Source organism: Cibotium barometz, chromosome 40 (genome assembly GCF_041138505.1).
Source record: "Cibotium barometz isolate CiBa-2024 chromosome 40, ASM4113850v1, whole genome shotgun sequence".
In the NCBI taxonomy this organism is placed as follows: Eukaryota; Viridiplantae; Streptophyta; class Polypodiopsida; order Cyatheales; family Cibotiaceae; genus Cibotium; species Cibotium barometz.
In genome coordinates, this window is record NC_141085.1 from 27,360,623 (window position 1) to 27,381,989 (window position 21,367).

Sequence of the window (21,367 nt, forward strand, 5' to 3'; positions counted from 1 at the left end):
AAATGGAGTTTCCAGAAATCAGTTGGTATCCTTCAACAGGATAAAAGCTCAGGGACTTTTTAAAAATTCATGTCTATATCTACAGGCCGACAGTTTGAGCTTACCATTCCTTTGAGTGTGCACCATACTGCGTTGCTATGGAAGGACTTCCTATGCAATCAATCAGGGCGTCGATTCCTCCAAGGCTCCTGAAATGATTTTGAGCACGTGGATTTCCCAACAAAGCAGCCCTTAACGTTGTAAGAGTTGATCGTTCCAAAGAAGTGTCTAGAAGAGTGCCTGACACTTGCAACTTTCTCACTATCCTCAAAAGTTCTGTTAAAAAACACATGTAAGGTGAAACATTGATCAAAAGCACACTTGAGCAGACAACAAATGAGAAACATTAATTAAAAGGACACTTGTGCAGACAACAAATGTTTGTGTACAAGCCCCCTACCCTCACTGCTATTAATAGAGTTAATCCTCAAGCATACTACAGAGCTACTCCTCTTCATATGCTTCAAACACATCACATAGAAGCTAAACTAGCTACTGGTTTGCAGAAACTCACCAACAAACCAATTCAACCCCCCTGTCTCCATCAGTGGCACAGACCCACTTGTCCCGAACCGTTCAAAAGATGCCTTTCTTGGAACAGCTGAATGGTCCCTTGTGTTTCTGTTGCCTGGTTGTACCATGGAGTCTAGTTCCATAGAGATTTTGTCCATTGCATCTGTGGTCTCTGCCTGAATGAATTGAGAAACAATTGTGATGACATGTATAAGCAAACCCTGTAAAACAGTCGATAACTTTCCAGTTGGTGATGATGCTGATTCCTCCATTGTGAGAGTACCAACTATACGTTTGAGTTGAACAACTGCAGCTGCAAGCATCAGCATAGAGTACACATTGCAAATGCAAGGAACATAGTATCAGCAAGACCATACAATAACATCTGCAGCAAGTTTTATGTGTAAAGAAAAGAAGAAAATAATTCCAAACAAAGCAGCAATCGTAACCAGAACACCTCCCTGACCCTAAGAGCAATGACCAAAAGCCTCATGAGGATTCAATGTTAATACAAAAGCTATGAAATCTTCCATCAAGTGTAGAAAGAGCCTTTTTTTTTCCTGGGAAAAAGATCCTTCTATTGGTTAACAAAAAACCAGCCACGAAGGGCAAATACAACTACGAAGGGCTAGATACAAACTCGCCTCCATGTACGGGGGCAGGGATCAAAGAATCAAAAGGTGGAGAAAGATGCACTTCTCCTCCAGCTGGCCGCTCTCTGAGGAGAAGGCTATCTCATAAGGGGGGAAGGAGGGGGGGGGAGGGGGGGGGGGGGGGGGGGGGGGGGGGGGGGGGGGGCGGTTGCAATAACCACACAGGTGGACTGTAATGCCAAGTGGGATCACTACCTCTATCTGTGAGTAAAGGGGCAAGCCGCCAAAGCCTCAAGAAGGCTTCCCGCCGCTTCCGCATGTGGTCACAGCCATCCTGCAACTTGCCCCACTAACCGTGGAGGGTATGAATGATGTCGAACCAGATGCTCCTGATGGACTCTGTAGGCAAAGTGTGGGTACCCTCGATGGCTTCCCTGCATCTAGCTCTCCATATGTACCAGGCTGCAACGCTACTGCAAATCTCCCATCTCTGGCACGATCCCGGACTCCAGTGATCAGTAGATGGGACTGGACTGCCAAAATGCAAAGGTGAGAGACCTGAAGGGCCAGCTCCCCACATTTCTCCTCATAAACCATGACAACCTCAGCCTCTGTGACCCAAGCAACACTGCCACAAGAAATGATACGGGATGAGGTCCTGTCCATCGTGAAAATGCAGAGAATCAGTTGCCAAACCTGCGGAGTCTTTGGACAATCCCAAAGACTGTGTCACTGAGACTCCTGAGGGTGTCCGCACCTCAGCCAGGCTGCTGGTCGACCACCAACAATGGTGTGCCACCCGCCACGCTCCTGTGTGCCATCAACCAAAGAAAGAGAGTGATCTTTCGAGGCCAAAAACTATCCCAAAGCCTCTTCCAAAAATATGAGAGAAATCATTGTGAGAGAGTCTTGTGATTGCCAATGTACTGTTGCTGCCAGGGTGCCATCAACCTCTAGCATCTAAATCCTACGGCTTAGCCGTGCTGTGTATGTGAAAAAGGGGTATCTAGAGTCTCCTCCCACTCAACAGGATCATGCCAAGTCTACTCTTCCAGGTCCCACTGGAGGCACATGAGGGGCCAGCTCTCCCAAATCCATAGTCGCCAGAGTATCTCCTTGGCCACCTTGGACGATGGGGAGTCTATGTGTCACTCATGTGCTTTAAATCCAATCACCCTCACCCTCTGTAAGGTGCAGCCACTGAAATCCTCCAAAGGGGGCTCTAATCTCTCTAATCTGCCATGGGGACCAATAGAAAAAGTGAGCAAACCACAGCCCTCAGCTGCGCCATGGACTGCCAATAGAATATCATGCCTAGTAAACACGCCTACCCACTGTGTGGGGTTGGGTCTGGGATAGGTGTCAACCACTCCTGGGGAATAGCAAAGTCGATGTCGAGGCTGAGTCTATCTCTACCCTAGATCCCTAGCAGGCCTCTCTCCTGAACCTCCCGGGGCATCTACCTTTGTGCAAGCCTGTCTCCAAGGGACCTGGCAAGTCCTATGCTCAACGCTCCCCATGATATCTGAGGTCGGGCCCCCAACATATGGTCACTGGGTAAACGGATCAAGGGGTTCTAGATCAGGGGCTGTCAAAGACACTCCTCTGAGGTTACCAAATCTAGCTGCCTAAGGGCTGGCCTAAGGTGATCCCAAGCTCAAAGTAGGCTGGCTACAAATCTGTCCTCAAAAGATGGGCTAAATCCGTGGGCCCGCATCTCTCTGAAGATCCATCTAGTACTCTACGGCCAAGGCCCCAAGCTCGGGGTACAAGCTGAAATCCAGGCCAAGAGGTAGTCCTTCCAAGGCTCACCACCGGGAAGGAATTCTCTAACAATGAGCTTGCCCCAGCAGGGCGCGGCTCTGAATGGTGGGCTCAATGATGCCTAGCGCACCCCCCCCCTCTGCATCGTGGCTGAATGATCACTCTCCAAGCCGCCTTGGCCCGGGCAGGCCTCCCATCATTGCCAACCCACAAGAAATTCCGGATCAACCACTGTTCCTGACCAATGCATGCTCAGGAGAAGGCCCAACAAGAAGTAATGTACCACATGGTGGCAAGAAGGAAAGAGCTTTTATCCCATGCTATGTCCAAGTCTCCATTTGGCTTGCTGGTTGATCTGTGCCTCCCACTCGCCTTCAGCTGCACACCCCCTTGAATGTGTCCCATAGGCTAATACCTACCAGTAGGCTTCTTCACGTCATATTAAGACTCCACACAGTATTTTCAGCCATTATGGACTTTTACCCTGCCATCTTATATAACTATAAGGTTCAAGAAATTTAGTACAGTAATTATAGTATGTGTATAGAAGGTGGGTGTGCGTGCATCTGTTTGTGCTGGACCATAGAATCCAAAACGCAAATTTTAAGCTTACAGCTGTGTGTGGTACTTCTCAAATACATAGTCACGAATCACAATTCCTGTAGTGTGAAGAAGAGAGTATCAAGGAAAATATGGCTTTTCCATCCCAACCCCCAAATCCCCCTTTTCCCCTTGTTTTCTCTACTTATTAGTACTTAATGCTCTCATCTTACAAGTCTGCCAAGCTTGAGTTGCAAATGTGATAAGAAATACCTTGTTTTTAAATCAATTGGTAGGCTCAGAGCAACCACTAAAAAATATGCTAGATGGCATGAGAGTTCAACAAAAGCAGTTTGATTTTCTTGTGAAGTTACAGAAAACATGCATACGTAAGGAGTTATATTTTACGTACAGAGTCATGTTTTTTTTTTTTATACATCAGAAGGGGTATTTTTATCAGCTCAAAAGATATAGGAAGGGTGTATCTAAAATTTGAAAATCTATAGCTAGGGTTTTTTTCAAAAGCACGTCATATATGGGGTCTCGACATAGTGACCAGGTCCAATTTTACTGCAAGTCTTCCTAAGCACTTACTTCATTTTCAACCTGTTAACTAAAGCCCCCCTTGATTCAAAGCTAGGCTCTCTTGGCCCAACCACGTACTTTTGTGAAGGCACTTTTTCACCCATTTGCACCACTTTTCATGGTTAGCTCCTGTTCATTTATCTCACTCCATCTGGTCTCTTGCGTTACCATAGGTCACTATACGGCAAGAGGGTACATGCAGTCCACATAAAACTACCATACTCATAATTCACCATGGGGGCATCTTTCCTCCCTTTACAAGGAAGCAAACACCACCTTTGTTTGGATTATTCATAGGGGTGACCAAAGCAACTCAAAGCTCTGAATTTGCACATTCATCCCATACTTGAACTCATTCTGAAAGTGGTTGAAACCAGTGCAAAACTTGCTGGTGTTTTTGCCATACATCTGCTTCTATTGTCCACAAAATGCAAGGTAACCAAATATGAAAAATAACGCTATGGACAGAAATGAACTTAAGAGCTAAGTGGACTCGTCAGCGAAAGATATGAAAGCTTGACACCCTGCATCATCAAGTTACATGAACACTTCTTAGCAGCCAAGCTCTGAGGCTGGCCAGGTCATAACTGCTCCTTGGTCTCCTGATGGGCAATGTATTGTGCATCAATAGGCTTTCTTACCGGTATATATACTCCTGATTCAGTTGGATCTTGCTCCTTGGGCAAATTTATGTTCTACTTTCCACATACTCATTCATGTTATAATCCAGGCACTCTACTGATCAAAAGATCAAAGATGAGCATGTAATTCTTGTTTTAAAAATACATTAGAAGGACAACAAGGAGAAATTAACAAATTTGAAAAAAAAAACTTGGTTTATGATCAAAATAACATAATTAAGCCCAACTCGAAATCTATGTCAGACAAAAGTAACATTTTCACACTCTTTAGAGGCAGCAATGCTCTACAGCTGGGATGATACCACAAGTTTATAAAAATGTTGCAACCGTGACTAAACCAGTTGCTTCTTATCCTGATACACGATGTTAAAAGGTCACAACTGACAATGCAAATGGCAAGTCACCAAAGTGCACACCATCCCGCAATTCTACACCTTCAAAGCTATATAAATTTATTTCTAAAAAAACTTTTGGAATTAATGAAACATTCATTCTTCCTTCTGCTAAAATACTTTATTCATTTGTTTCAATCACAATTGGCATTCAGAATTCAGATACAAAGACATGGTACACAAACTTTTTTTTTGTGAAAACCATGCTTCTATGTAGAATAGAGGAGATGGACTCAGGGCAAGTCCATCTTCAAAGAACTTCAGAAGCAGTGGAAAAACACCTCAAACTGACTAAAAAACCATGTCCTCAAAGTAAGCATATGCATGCAAGGGCGTGTGCCCAAACATAGCATTGTGTCTCATCTTCCGTTTTGTCCATAAAGCCCAATATCTAGTCCATGGGAAGAAGACATCAAAATCAAGAGAGTTGGGCACACCAGTCCCAAATATCCAGAAATGCTTACCATATCGCTTGCCAGGGAAGCGACCTGAGATATCATCAGCCAATCTTCAAAGAAACTCTCGTCTTCGAACAATGCCATAGCAAATGTGGAATGGTTTCAGACCGAGCTCCACATCTACAACAGGTAGCTCCAGCTATCCGTCTTTTAGCAAGCATCTCCGCAACAGGGAGGACACCCACCAAACAACGCCAAAGAAACAATCTTTGCTTTAAAGGCAGCTTACTTTTCCATATACTCTGGAGTTGTTTTTTCCACCATCTTTCACTCATTTGCATACCCCATAGAGTGTTACCATGTGCACGAATCCAAGGTAGTGGGAGAAGATGATTATACATGCTAACTGCCATTATCTTATCGAAATGTAATCTCCTTGCACTTTCAGTTTGCCCTTTCACTTTCCAATCATGAAGCCTATCATTTTCAACCAATGGACGCAATGGTTCGTATGGTTGCAATAACCTTTTAATTGCAATATCTTTCTCCATATCGGTCTATGATGTAGACCCGCATAACTATGGAAAGGATAGCACATTCCCAGTATCATCCACAACATCCTAAAGCATGCGCATACCCAAGGATGCTAAAAAACATGCTTTACGTGGCTCTTGCATAGCTAGCGGTTCTTCAAACAAAGAGGACCAATGCAAACTTTCCAATCGCATATAGTTACCGATTGGAAAATCACGTCCCACCCATTTGAGGTTTTTCAATGTAGTCTTCCAATCTGGCACCATTCTTATAGCATATGGACAGCCCGCAATGCGACCCTCTAAACGGCCCAACACCACTTCCCAATGTGAATTCACCCAATTTCCATAGGCTATAGTTTTCATGCCTATGCACATAGCAACATAATTGCCCAAGGCTGCTCTTGCCAAAAAAAAACTCGAATCATGGTAGCTTTTCGAGCCAAAACATGGTAGTGAATGTCAAGAATATTCAAACCACCATGCATCTTTGGCAAACAAACACAATTGTGTGGCAACAATCTCAAGGCTTTTTTATTCATCTTGGTCTTCTAGAACAATTCCAAAGCTTCAGACATGAAAGCATGCAAATCTTTCTTTCTCCAAACAAGCAATGGCAAATGGAATTGAACATAGGCAATGATCATTGATTGTACAATGATTAATCTCACATGCAAGGGCCACATTGAGGGCTTCCAATAAGCAACTTTCGCTTTAAGCCTCTACAATACCCATTGTGCCGCATTCTCAAGCATCATATCCCATCCCACTGGGTATCCAAGATGCCTGACAATTTGATTAGGCTGAACTATTTGTCCTGGCCATAGAAGTCGGTGCCAATCCATACAATCCCTTATTCCCATCCAAACAAAACAAACTTATTCCTCTGTACTCTCACACAAAATTTTCATACAAATCCTCTTAAGCCTTGTCATGTCACATGCATCAGCTCCAAAACTCAATGCGTTTGTCATGCTAGGCTACCAATTGGGATTAGAGTTTAGCATAAGAATCGGCCCATGTTGTGAGCCCTAATCTATAAATGGACAAACAAGGCTATTGGTGTGAGGCGGGTGCCTAGATTGGGCAACAATGCCCACTAAAGTGTAAATGCAATTAATGCAAAACACACTTAAGGCAATTAAAGCAAATTAACACAAAGTTGGTCAACTTAGTTGACCTACCTTTCCTCTAAAGAGGGCCTCCATTTCTCCACATTCTACACATCTTCTAATGTGTTTCAAGCTTTGAAACGTTTTTCCCAAGCCAGAATAGCACATTAAGAAAGGAGGAGATGTTTCGGCCAGCCTCATCGAAAAGCATGAGTGATTCCTCCATGATATTTTTACTCTAACGTAGTCAAGATCATCACTAACCAAACGGATCCGACCGAACCTGTAAAGACACTCGATCAGATCAAGGAAGAAACTTACACTTGGATCATAGAGACCAACACTTTTTTCCTCATTGAACAATTTTTATCCGGGATTTACTTCATCTATCGTACCATAACAGAATTGAGTCTCATTTTAGGGATCCATCATCCATGGGTTAGCTAACCGCCCAACCACTGTAGTGATGGGATCCATCATCCATGGGTTAGCTAACCTCCCAACCACTGTAGTGATGGGATCCAATTAGGAATTTGGTTAGGTTTTGTCCCGGGTACCAGGGAAAAGAGTTCCTAGGCTCCAGCTTCAACTTCTATCAAGGTTGAACCTTAATCCACATTTCTTTTTAGTGTTCTCATGTGCTTGTCTCTGCCTCCCCACACTGCCCACTCCTGCATACAAGTACAAGCTTCCAAGTTCTAACTGTTGAAAGCATTAAGTGCATAACTCTTGCTATCAGGAAAAATACAAACTAGAGCATGTAATGTATGCTGTGTCCTTATCCCCAAGAGTGATTGCCATTGTTGAACTCCCTCTTCTTCTTCTTCTTCTTCTTCTTCTTCTTCTTCTTACATAAACAAGATAAGGCATTAACATATCACCACGATCATACCTTTCATCAAGTTCACTAAAATCTGCAATCCTTCAGAAATTCGGAATATTTGTCGATTGTGTGCTGACCGAGTCAAAATCGCCAAAACATGAAGAAGGTCTTCGCTTCTTTTTAGTACAGATTGGCTCAGATTTTCATCAGTCACATCAGTCACTGCAACAACTTTCAAGCATAAGAGAAAGCCAAAAAGAAGAGAGAGCAGGAAAGTAAGAAAAAAGGTATAATCTTTGTACAAAACCCCCTGGTATCAAAGTTTGTATCTAACTATGTTAGGGTTATCAAAGTTACGATGAAAAAACCAAAGAGTTTGTTCAGCACAACACTTTATAACGTACATTCATTGAGTGTTCTGATGAGACCTTTCAGCTCTTGAGCTAAGCCAACCACCACCCCAGTTGGATGACCAGATCTGCATCCCAAAATAATGCAGTTCTCTTTGATTGAAGAACTTTGATTGTCTCCGAGGCACAAATCTTCTGGGACCCAGACCTCATAAGCTTTCAAAAAATGCGCCAGAAAATCTGTCAATGCCCGTTCGGTTTCTGCCACTGCCTCAGCCTGCAGTAGAAAAACAAGCTGAAAAGTAGATACAAGCTTCCTTCATCCAATAGAGGATGTGATCTACTTTTAACATAAAGTAGTAGTATCTAAGATCATGAAACGCTCCAAAAAACATGTTAAAATGGAGACATTAGCCCACACTGCACAATTGCTACATGAGATATGCATCAAGGGATCAAAAAAGGAATGTTAAAATGGAAAACTAGCATGCAAAGCAAGAGATTACATATAGCTACAATAGCCATCTACAAAGTCCTGAATACATATGCAGACCCTACATAAGCATATATGGCACAATGCCAATTCGCTGCAAGCAATTGCATGCTTGGACCCTTCCTTTCAAAAGTTGATGGTGTGAAGTTTGAGAAAGACAAATGGAAGAGAGTTGGAAAAAAAATAAAAAGAGAGATGCGAAGAGCCAAAAATGGCCCAAGAAACTAAATGTCATGCAATGTCAATAAGCCCTGTAGAAAGAAATGCCTAGAGCATCCCTAAAATACAAGGTCAATGAGAATGGAGCCAAGTACAATATCCTATGGAGCTAACGAGAGTTCCTCTACTGGAGCTATGCACTCACACTCTGTCGAGACAACAGGATTAATGCACATGGCTGATGATCTTTCTTTTATGGGTTTCAAATATGAAATCTCCGCTAAGTCTGCCAAAAAGGTCTGAGATCTGTGTCTGCCCAATGGGTCTCTGTATCTGGGGCTTTCACTATACTCTTCAAGTGTCACCCTTGATGATAGATGTAGAAGAATGCCTCTTCATTCTCTGAGCTGTGGAAAGTTTGTAATGTGTCCAGTATTTACTACATTCTTCTAAGGGCAAATGCATGCCTCAGGAATCTAGAGGGCCAGTGTTTGAGGTGGCAGGAAATGCCTAAAAAGATGTCCATGGCATTTAAATTATGTGTAAAAGTGAAAGGCCCAAAAGGAGGTATGAGCATTTGGCATTCCAACTGATAAATTGACTATTAGATTATGTCATCAACAAACAGAATCTCACAGAAAAGTATACCTTCTGTGATGATTCTTTATAGCACTTCCACAGAGACCCCAACACTTGCTCATTCTCGTCGTCCCTGCAGTCAGGAAAACATGAATACAATTGTCACAACAAAGTCAAGAACTTACAGCAGTTGAGTTTCATCATATGAAATCTGAAAAATCTAGCCTCAGTACATTTTTCAAATATATTTACGAGATATAACTTCTACACCAGACAAGCTCCATTAGATCCCACGCCCGATAGGAACGACAACCAAACAATTTCACAAGAATGAGAATAGACAACTAATGAGTATTGCATCATGTAAAAATTTCCCTTTAAGGAGCGGTCAGAAGTATCCTAGAAAGTCAACCTATGCTCCTCATGGTAGACCACACTCGCATGATCATACAACCATGGGTGGCCTAGAATAATATCCACCTGATCCAAAGGTGCCACCTTGGACATGCGACGTTCAAAAAACTCTCCAAAAACCAATGGGGCATCCTCCAAAGTCTCCGCAACCTGGAACTAGTTGGATTTCTTCCGCCATAGTTGTCTGCAAAACTAGTCCTGCTCATGAGGTATGTAAAAACCCGTACGGTACGAAACTATGCAAGTGGAACTAATGCGAGACTGTTTTTTTTTTAATGGCCGTTTTCTTTTGGTGACTTTTTTTATGCCTATTTTTTTTCTTCCTGTTTTGTTTTACTGTATGTTATGGTTGTTTGGGCAATGGGGGCTTTCTACCTTGCCACTATCTCTCAACTTTGCATCTCTAAATGTGTACAAATATCTATTTTTCAAGTGTTTTTTAAAGTCAATCGTACCTCTATTGAACTTATTTTTCCGAAATAAAAAGTCCCATACCGGTACCGTTTTTTCGTACCTTCGTACCTAACAACTATGTCTTCTACTTGCCTCTCATGGCAGTGGCTGAACTACGCCACTGGTGTCCACGGTGGAACGTGCATGGGGGAACGATTTGGCATGGGAACGGACAGGGGAACGTGGGGGAACGGTTTCATGGAACGTTTGGCTGCCGTTCCCCCTTTGGGGAACGTTTTTTATGTTTGGAAGAAAAAAAAAAGAAGAAGAGAAAAAGTGTACCTGTTGTTGCGAGCCGCCTGTGGATATCCTTGAAAGACGTACCCTATTGTCGCCTGCCCGCATACTTCCTAGGCCCGTGCGGCTTGCGTACTTGACAGCTCTAAGTCACGAGTGGGCTTCTCTCTCGAGTCTCTTTAGACTTTGACTCCTACTTTCTAAGGCAAGGCAACAAGGCTACTTACTTTTCCCTCTCTCTTTCTCTCTCGTTCCCCCTTACCGTTCCCCCTCGTTCTCGTTCCCCTTGTGGCCCGTTCTCGTTCCCTTGATGGGGCTTTCGTTCCGTTCCCGTTCCCGTTCTATTGCTACTATGCTTGGCACATCACCATATCATGCCGGCCGAGGATCACTAAGATCCTCCCAAACCAGCTCAAGTAAAGAGAAGCTATGGTACTGATGGGAGCGGAAGGGGGACTAGATGGTGCTGGTGTCGTAGATACTGTTGCGGAAAACGAACTTGCCTTCTCCTTGGACTTCTCCTTGCCCTTACTAATCTACTTCCTCGTGTTCTTTGGACAGCCCCTTCAAATATGCTCGGTGGATTACAATAAAAGCACTGTCCAACAACCATCTTGGCCCCATGCTCTTCAGGGGTGAGGCGAGTCATCAAGGCTCCCCCGCTTACCTTGTCCTTATCATCCTTGGCCTTGGACTGACTAACCTTGTCCTTATCATCCTTGGCCTTGGACTGACTAACCTTGTCTTTGCCTTTTTGCTGCCCCTCTTATTGAGTTCCAAACTTGGAACTCTCCCGCGCCTCAAGGGTTGTAGCAAGAAATATCACGAGCCAATGTGCACAAACATTTGCATGCAAAGATGGTTTCAAACCATCCACAAATTGCTCAACCTGCTTTGACAGCCAGACGGTCCTTGGGAGCACGAGCAAAAGCTTCCAGAAACGAGTGAGCTAGTTGGTTATCGATTGGCCATGTTTCTACATAAAACACTCCCACTGTTTCTACATAAAACTCTCCCACTGTTTCTTCAATTCAGGTTGGTAATCTACGGGGATAAACTGCTTCAAGACCACCTTGTAGCAGTCATCCCAGAGTGGTGCCTGAGGTGATCTTCTTGTTAGAACAGTGCATCTCATATGCGGTGGGAACTCACTCATGTGTAACACACACACATACAATCATTGCACTCGTCTACTGGCTATTCCATGCCATTGTAACCTCTTGCTTCATACATTGTTGACATTGTTCGCCATCTCTCTCTCTCTCTCTCTACCTTGTCATCTTGTTCGTGCTTCCACTTCCCAACTCTGACATTGTAACGTGCGGAAGCTCTGGGAAGTCTTCTTTCAGCCCTAAACACTCTTGGAGACCTTCTGATGCAAAAACGCACCATGATGCAAAAACGCAAGTAGAGAGAGAGTAGAGAGAGAGAGTGAGAAGTGCTGGAATTTCAGTATATACTATGTACAAAAAAGGTACAGATCTTTGCAGCCATGGGCTGCCTTCATAAAAATGTTCCTAACCCTAAATTCTGTCCCCTATGGGACCTCTAAGTGACCCACACCCCTAGTGGGTGGAATGAATCAATGCTATGAGCACTTGATGCCTTTTATAGGCTTCTTGGACAAGGTAGGAGCTGGCCGACTGCTGGTCGGCCAGTTCTGAATTCATTAAATGTTTTTTCCCTCAGCCGACTTGGGTATCGTGTCTTGCCTTCATGCGCCTTGCTTCCTGGTTCAGCCGACAGCTTCTGTCCTCAGCCGACTGCTCCCTGGTGCTTCTCCAAGTCCAACCTGAGCCTTCTACTGCATCTTGTGCTCCACAGTCTGACTCTAACTGGTTCCTAGTCTTTATCTGCTTGCCTCTTCTGGATCTAGCCCTAGAAATGTCCATGGCATCTGTGATGCACATGACATCCCCCTCTGCTAAACTTGATGACGGGAATCCAACCTGCTCTTGGATGACTATCATCATCCCAATCCTGTTTCGAAGTCCCCCTGTCATCATCCATCCCTGGCAAACCTTTTTCTCTGAAAATCCGGTCTGTTCTCCAAACCACTCTGTCTCTGACGAAGATCTATGCCTCTGGTCTTCCTCTAGTCCACAATCCATTCCTGCCCTGGCTTTGAACACCGTCTTGGTCTTCGTTCCTGGAACTGAGTCTGGCACTCTCACATCACCCTTGGAGGATCAACCTCCCTTGGGACCGTTCCCTTAGAACCCATCTGGCTCACGGAACTGCCATCCCCATCTGGCACTGTGGAACACCACCAACAAACCTCCTGGGAGTTCTTCCCGATCTGTGTTCCCGCCTTGGGCTTCGAATCCGTGTACTTTCCTGTACCTTGGACCTGTACACCATCATCTGGGACTGATTCAATGTTTAGTTTTGCTGAGCCTGATGCTCTGATACCAATGTAACGTGCGGAAGCTCTGGGAAGTCTTCTTTCAGCCCTAAACACTCTTGAAGACCTTCTGATGCAAAAACGCACCATGATGCAAAAACGCAGGTAGAGAGAGAGTAGAGAGAGAGAGTGAGAAGTGCTGGAATTTCAGTATATACTATGTACAATAGTTGGCTGTTCGGAAGAGAATCATCTGCGTTTTCAGGCCATACATCAGCGTTTTCAGCAGGTACATCAGTGTTTCCTGCATACAAGTCAGCTTTTTTGTCTACATCAGCTAGGCGACCTCTTCTTGCATCTAGGCGACCTTGTGAGTGGCATCTTGGTGTTGTTACATCAGCATTTTCAGGCCTCACATCAGCGTTCCTCGTTGCAACAGCTAGACTCGGACGGTGCTGAGATCGGAGATTCTACTGTGGATTTTCTTGAGTCGGTGCTTGTTGGTGGTGTGTTGTGTTGATTTCTGTGGGTAAGTCCGCACCGGACATGGGACCACCCTGCACAAATAAAGGTGTCGACAAACTTCACTCACTCAAAGCTTAACATAGGTCTGGTTCATGCACAATAAACTTTGGGGATTCAGAAGAAAAATTTAGATGACATTGAAAACATTATGATAGCAGAAAATGCTGGAGCTGTGAGTGCCCCCATCGAACCTGCACCCGCAAAACACCCCCACCCCCCCCCCCGGGTCGCCATCACTGCCCCCACCTTCGCGCTGCTGCCTGTGCCCCAACCTGCTCGCTGCCCCCTCCCCTTCTCCAGCCTCGCTACCCCCTCCCCTATTCGCCCTTCCTGCCCCCCACCTTGCTGGCCGCCGCCGCCGCCGCCGCCCGCCCCCAACCCCCAGCCCCCTTTTTCCTTCCCGCTCTGCTATTCCCACCCCAGCTTTTCCTTTCCGCTCTGCTGTTTCCCCCCCGTGTCCTCTCCTCCATTTCCCTTTTTTCACCTTCACCTCATCCCCTCGTTTCTCAACATGCAGTTTTTCAGTTCTTGGGCATTTTATCCTTCGGCAAGCTTCGGCCTCTTCTAGTCTTCACACCTCAAGAGGACTCCATGGTAGCCACTCCATCATCCCCGACCGAGGCCTCCGTCCCTTGCCTATCCTTCTCAAAAGTGGAGCTCCAGCTCCTCGCTTCAACAGTCGCATCCCTAGAGGCCTCCACTCTGGTGTGTAAGGTTGTTGGTAGCCGCCCGGTGCGCGGACAGCTCAAGGATCTTTTACAGGCTAGCCTTTTTGGAGCGCTTGTAAAGATTACCAATATTCATTTTGTGGGATGCAGCTACTACCAGGTTGAGTTTGACTCACCTGTGACGTCAGAGAGTCATGCAATTGAGCCACGTCGCACTGCAAACAGCCCAGGCCTTCTTTCCGAGGTGGCAACACGGCTTCGACCAAACATCCGACCCACTGGCTAGCGTTTTACGGTTTCCCGTGATAGTCTCCTTCCGAGGCCTCAAGAAGAAATACCTTCCTCTTCTCTTGGTGATTGGTAGAGCCATTGGGAGAGTGATGGAACCCCCCCACCCCCCTCCATGCAGCGGCCCTCTCCGGCGGATTCTTCCCTGCTGCTTCCTTCTCCAAGATTTTAGCCAAGGCCATCAGCCAGATACTTCAGCCATTCCTCCCTGACTTGATCCATGACACCCAAGCAGGTTTTGTTCAGGATCGGAGCATTCTGGACAACATCTTCACTTTCTCAAAGACCATAGCTTCGGCCAAGATGCGGCAACAAGACCTCATTGTGCTCCTTCCGGATTTCGAGCAAGCCTACGATAGAGTTGACTTGGGCTTTCTGGAGGGCACACTGTACCAAAAGGGGTTCCCAGTGGAGTGGATCCGTGGTGTTTGAGGAATTTACTCGGCCTCTCACAGTCAGGTTCTCATTCAAGGGGCCAGAGGTGACAGATTTACCCTTTCTCGCTCGGTATGACAGTGCTGCCCACCACTGGCACCATACCTCTTTCTATTTGTTGCCGAGGCCATGAGCCGTTTTATCTCAGCTCAACAGACTAGGCACCAAGGATTGCATCTCCCCATCTGTACTCGAGAGGAGCTGTTGGACTCAGAGTTTGCAGATGACACAGCATCATTCTTACCCAGAGGCGTGGGAAATCTTCAGAGATTCGTAGAGGCAATAGAGATCTTTTGTCGCGCATCAAGAGCACAGATTGACTGTCACAAGTAGTGTGGTCTTGGGGTAGGCTCTCCACCTTCCCCGACTTGGCATCCAATTGAGGCTTTCCAATGGATCTCGAGGGGCATTCCAGTTCGCTATCTTGGATGCCAAGTGGGCATCGATATCTCCCCAGCAAAGTTGCATACTGAGCCTCTAGCAGTAGTGCTCCATCCATCACACCCAGCTCAGTACTTCCATACTTTATTTCATGTTTATTTTGTCCTTTTTCTTTTTGGACATCCAGAAGACATTGACAGTTGTACATTGATTTGTCTCATAGGTCGAGTTCAGCCTCTAGTAGACGTTAATACAGCTTTCTTTCTTTCTACTTTCTCTCTAGCAATAGTGCTCCATCCATCACCCCCCCCCCCCACTAGCTCAGCACTTCCATAGTTTATTTCATGTTCATTTTGTCCTTTTTCTTTCTGGACATCCAGAAGACATTGACAATTGTACATTGATTTGTCTCATAGGTCGAGTTCGGCCTCTAGTAGACGTTAATACAGCTCTCTCTCTCTCTCTCTCTCTCTCTCTCTCTCTCTCTCTCTCTCTCTCTCTCTCAAGGGATGGGTTTATACATCGACCGTGGTACATGGATGTATACATGCCACACAGCTCTCGCGTTGCTATTGGACAGCTACGAGTCTCATCACATCAGCTAGAGATAGAGGCTGGGAGAGCGGCACGGGTTCCTAGAGCTGAGCGGATATGCAGATTGTGCCGCGAGGAGGTGGAGACTGAGGATCACTTTGTATGTAGATGTAGAGCCCACCAGGGGGTCAGAGATAGATATGCAGGATTGTTTGAGGAGCACTCTTCACTACATAAGTTGATGGAGGCCTCGGACCAGCGACAGCTTGGCAGACTACTACTAGAGCTTCATAGTTCTCGAGAGACTCCTCCAGACACCCGCTCCCACTAGGGGTGGGAGACAGTCCCAGCTCACAGATTTCTTCCAGAGAGCTATGCCAGTGCCAGCTGATGTACCACGTGGGGTGACCGCACAGAGAGCAGAGGAATTGAGAGCCAGGAGGAGACCTAGACAGACTGGACATAGAGCACCCCGACTCCGTCACCGAGAGATAGCAGCTATCCGAATGAGACACCAGATGGAGACACAGGAGAGGCTAGCTCGCTTTCATTCAGACTCAGGGTACATGTTCATGCCATTCACAGCCTCAGCATCGGCGATGTATGATATCTTATATCCCTCTTATGGCACTGGATGGAGTTAGACATAGATCTGCATAGCATGCTTGTACCACCCCTTCAGCATATAGAGATGCATCTTGCCTTAGCACTCTATCCACATCCCCACCCCCCCTTACATTGTTTGTATATGGGCTCCACCGATCCATGATGATTCACAGTTGTATCCAGACACATGCACACTTTTTCTTTTGTTTCTTTTCTTCCGATGACCGGAAGAACAGAGTTGTATTATTTTTTGTCTCATAGGCCGACTTTGGCCTCTCGTAGACGTTAATATATCTTTCTTTCTTTCTTTCTTTCTCTCTCTGCCATCGACCGATGAGAGACATCTTTGGATAGTGATGTGTATTATGCTTACCTTTGTTGCTGGAGTTTTCCTCCCAGATGTTATCCATTAGGAGCTCCTGGTACCGTACTTTTCCTCATAGTTGTTTCAGTTTCAGTTAGTTGTTTAGTTGTTTTTAGCTTTTCTTACACAGACATTGTATCAGATCCACCAATTGTTGTAACCTTTTTGGTCTCAGTTTCAGTTAGTTGTTTAGTTGTTTTTAGCTTTTCTTACACAGACATTGTATCAGATCCACCAATTGTTGTAACCTTTTTGGTCTCATAGGTCATTTTGGCCTTCTGAAGACGTCAATATATCATTTCATCTCTCTCTCTCTCTCTCTCTCTCTCTCTCTCTCTCTCTCGATAGATACCCCCGGCTAGCCCTGGAGTCCTCGAGACAGTTGACACTTGAGGGAGATACAAAGTGCTGGTATGCACAGGTAGGCACTTGGTTTGGCATGCACGGTATGCAGATGGAGGCACTCCCCCCCTTCCAGTACAGCATAGAGGCCCCGTCGTTTGCTCTCAGCCGCACAGAGCGGAACAGGGTTATCAGGAAGGACATTGTCAGACTGGATACTCAGAGGACATGGAGTTCACCTAGTCGTCCACTGGGGACGAAGATGGCCTTCTACAGAGATCACCTCCTATGCCTGACAAAGGATGGGTTCATCATCCATCCACGCTACATGGACATACACCTATCCTTTGGGGTGAGATGTGCGATCGGCCAAATCCGCACCTCGTCCCACCAGCTGAGAGTGGAGACTGCCAGATATGGGCCTAGGGCGGCCACACCAGAGAACAGGATATGCTAGCTCTGTCACACACAGCCCGAGACAAAGGACCATTACATATGCCAATGCCCTGTATACTATGAGATTCGGGGGAGGTTCCACTGCCTCTTCCGAGCTGGGTTTGGACCACTTTCTAGGATCATGGACTTCCCGGATCAAAGATGCTTGGGACCTTTTTCTTCTAGAGCTCCGCAGACACAGGGAGTCCTTAGTGAGATCCAGATCAGATGTACTTGCTCGAGGACCAGCACAAAGAGCTCTCACCGACTTCTTCCATACCAGCACTCCGAGGGCCGATCCACCCAGCATACCCAGTGTGGGAGCTCGGCCGAGAGGTGTGACACTCGACAGAGCCACTGAGTTATGCAGAGATCAACGCCCCAGACCCCATGGCCCTCGCCCACAGCCACGCCACCACAGGAAGATCCGGGCCATCATCGCAAGACCTCCCGCGCCAGCTCAGTTTTACCACCTTGAGCACCATGTCACAGCGGCCCATGAGGGATGTATTAGGGTGATATGAGAGCTCTCTGCTCATGTACCTAGATCAGATTTTAAAGTTCTAGATTTTTTGTTATCTTTCTTTATTACTATTTTGTACCCAGGATGATGTACCTCATGGATATGATGTAACCTTTTGGTATCAAAGGTCATTTTGGCCTTTTGAAGACGTTAATACAACTTTCTTCTTTCTTTCTCTCTCTCTCTCTCTCTCATTTGCCACTAATCAAAGTGATTATGAGATGAGAATCAAGAAGATTTGAAGCCCCTCGTCAGCGCGAACTTACGAATGCTTTGTAAGAGCGTGACAGAAGGCAAATTCCTTCACCGAGTGAGAGATGAGTCAACAAGAAGAGCAACAAGAGAATGAGGTGCACGAGCAGCATGCCAGTGAGGATGAGACTGAGGATGAGCTTGATGCTTCTTTGGCACAAGCTGCCCATGACCATGAGGCGAGCACTTCACGTGGATGATCATTCATGAATCATGATTCATGGGCCTTACTACTTGTTGAAATTAGAGCAATGTGATGAGCTATGGTGGATCGAACACTAGAAACAACACTCATTAGGGCAATGCCTCAATTTATAGAGTTTACATCCAAGCATCAAATCCCACTGATTTCTCCTTGATTCACTCCACCTCTTTTGCTTGATTCTCTCCACCTCTTCACTTTTCCGAGAATATCTCCACACTTCCTAAATCTTCTCATGCTACCCTTTATTCTCTCCCAGTAGATTCTTCTCACCTTTTCACAGGTTCTTTCACATTTACACATCCTCTTTTACAGCCTCTAACCAAGGGCTTGTTCCCGCACACACCCTATTCACTTGTATATTTCAACACCTCCCCTCAAGTGAATACTCTCTAGCACACCTAGACCCTATACCAAGTTTCCCTCTTACTTGATAGCCCGCAACCAGTGCCTCAAGTCCCTAAACTCCATAGTCCTTGACACTCTCTCTCTCTATGTGTCCAAGGCTACTATAAGTGCCTGCAACCTTGACTAAAGTGCTCACACATACATCTACCACGTGGTCTACATCATCGGTGGCTCAGAGGTGGTTTTACTTTGTTGGGGCCACGTTACATTGGGTTGTGGGGTCTCTCTCTCTCTCTCTCTCTCTCTCTCTCTCTCTCTCTCTCTCTCTCAGAAAAGATGATCCGACTCCACTTCCTTTGGAGCCTCCATGAAGTTTGCCGATGTATCGTTCCTTCTCCACTGGGTTTGCTGTAGCAGTCTCTTGCCATGTGTCCTGGCTTTCCACATTTGTGGCAAGTGAAGGTCCTTCCTCCTACTCTTCCTCGTCCTCGTCCTCGTCCTCGTCCTCGAGAGAATCCTCCTTGGGTGAAGAATGCTTTTTCTTCTCCTGCTGTTGAGTCGAGCCATTTCTTCTCTTTGCCTCTGCTCTCTTGTTCTAGTAGAGCTGCTTCTATCTCGTGTAGCTTCAATTCAGGTACATTCTTTAGTGTTGCTACAATATTTTCATATTCACCTTTGTCCACACTCTTCAGAAGCACTGCTAGTGTCTCATCATCTTCTATCTTTTGCCAATAGCTGCCAGCTGTTGCTTAATGCTTTTATATTTGTTCAAGTGTGTGATTAAAGGTTCACTTTCCTTCATATCCAATTTAGATTTATCTTTGAATTTTTAGCTTGTGTGCCAAATAATTTATTGAGTTTATCCCATGCATCTTTTACCCATTGTATCCCTGTGATGTGATGAATGATTTCATCATTTAAACTGAGTGCAATAAGTCCCAATGCTTTTTCATTCCTGCTTTTCTACTCATTTTCCCCTCTCATCTCTGGGCATTCATCTCTTCCCTCAACTAACCCCCACAGATTTTTCCTCACGAGCAAATACATGGTTTTTGTCTGCTATGTGTAAAACTGCTCCCCATTAAATTTGGCTATTTCTTGTGATGTCCTCATGGTGATGTGAAGGGAGTCTTACCTCTTGATCCAATTTCAGGATTCAAGAGCAGTGTCTAACCTTTTACAACTCAATCTGGTATTTAAGAGATGATTACAACAAATTTATCAGCATAAAATCACTAGAAATTACATTAAATCAAGGGTAACCAACTTGTACGGAATGGTTGGAGTATCAAACCAACTCTGAATTGCAATCTGAAGTTATCACTGATTATCAAATTAATCCACTGTTTTGTGTGCAAAAAACAGAGTATGCGGGGAGTCCAGATCTCGTGCCTTAGACTTCAAATGAGCTCAAATGCTTTCAAAGCCATCAATAGCAATGAGTCTAGTAGAGGATTAAGCTAATAAACACAAGATTTGAACAAATATTGAAAGCTTAATCTCTGTTTTACCAAAGTCACCTGTAGATTTGATGAAGAGCTTGGATCTCAATGTAGACTTGATGAAATTGAATTCTGACTTCACCAGCTTGTAGAGCATGCTTGAAAACACCTTAGGCTAAGAGGAATTAGAGCCATTGTAACTGAGCTGGAAGAAATCTCAAATTTCCTTCTGAAAAACGGCGCCTGCAAAACATGCTGCCGCCGGCGATTTACGCTGATTCACTTCAATTGCTTTGAGGTGCTTGTAGCCCCTTGAGTCTAGTTTAAGTACCTAAAAGGGCTTGGCCTAATTTGAAGTGTACAAGGAGCTAGAGCTCCTCCACCAGCTGGGGGTACAGAGGTGAGTTGAAAAAAGAGGAAATTTTATAATTTTCTACTAATCCTAATTAGCAAAATAATTAGCAAGATAATGAGCTCACAAAATGATGGATTCTAGGCATGGCTCTGATACCATGTTGAAATTAGAGCAATGTGATGAGCTATGGTGGATCAAACACTAGAAGCAACATCATTAACAAAGTGATTAGCAAATAATTAAGACGTAATTAGTGAGTAATTAGTAATTAGCAAATATTTAAGACGTAATTAGTGAGTAATTAGTAAATAGCTTAATGTAGGCATGGATAATCAAAAACCAGCAAATTCTCATTAGGGCAATGCCTCAATTTATAGAGTTTACATCCAAGCATCAAATCCCACTGATTTCTCCTTGATTCACTCCACCTCTTTTGCTTGATTCTCTCCACCTCTTCACTTTTCCCAGAATATCTCCACACTTCCTAAATCTTCTCATGCTACCCTTTATTCTCTCCCAGTAGATTCTTCTCACCTTTTCACAAGTTCTTTCACATTTACACATCCTCTTTTACAGCCTCTAACCAAGGGCTTGTTCCCGCACACACCCTATTCACTTGTATATTTCAACACAACTTAGCTCTAGCCTCTAGCCTCTCGTCTTCAGCACTTTTTTGTCATTGACTCATTTGAGTCCGTCCATGTA

General features: G+C 45.0%; 1 protein-coding gene across 7 annotated transcripts in view; it reads right to left on the minus strand.

Moving 5' to 3' along the window:
• LOC147615368 (binding protein) overlaps positions 1 to 21,367 on the minus strand; it is a 188,326-nt gene that overhangs the window by 157,158 nt on the left and 9,801 nt on the right. For 6 of the 7 annotated variants that reach the window (XR_015262837.1, XR_015262836.1, XR_015262834.1 and 3 more), the window contains exons 4-8: positions 9,584 to 9,647; positions 8,338 to 8,560; positions 8,003 to 8,155; positions 554 to 865; positions 105 to 315 (exon numbers count right to left, since the gene is read on the minus strand). Coding sequence is in view for 1 of the 7 variants with exons in the window: in XM_086779460.1 (XP_086635586.1) it covers positions 105 to 315; positions 554 to 865; positions 8,003 to 8,155; positions 8,338 to 8,560; positions 9,584 to 9,647 (963 nt within the window). In the remaining 6 variants the exon portion in view is untranslated. The remainder of the gene's footprint in view (positions 1 to 104; positions 316 to 553; positions 866 to 8,002; positions 8,156 to 8,337; positions 8,561 to 9,583; positions 9,648 to 21,367) is intronic. The other variant, XR_015262839.1, reaches the window with a different exon arrangement.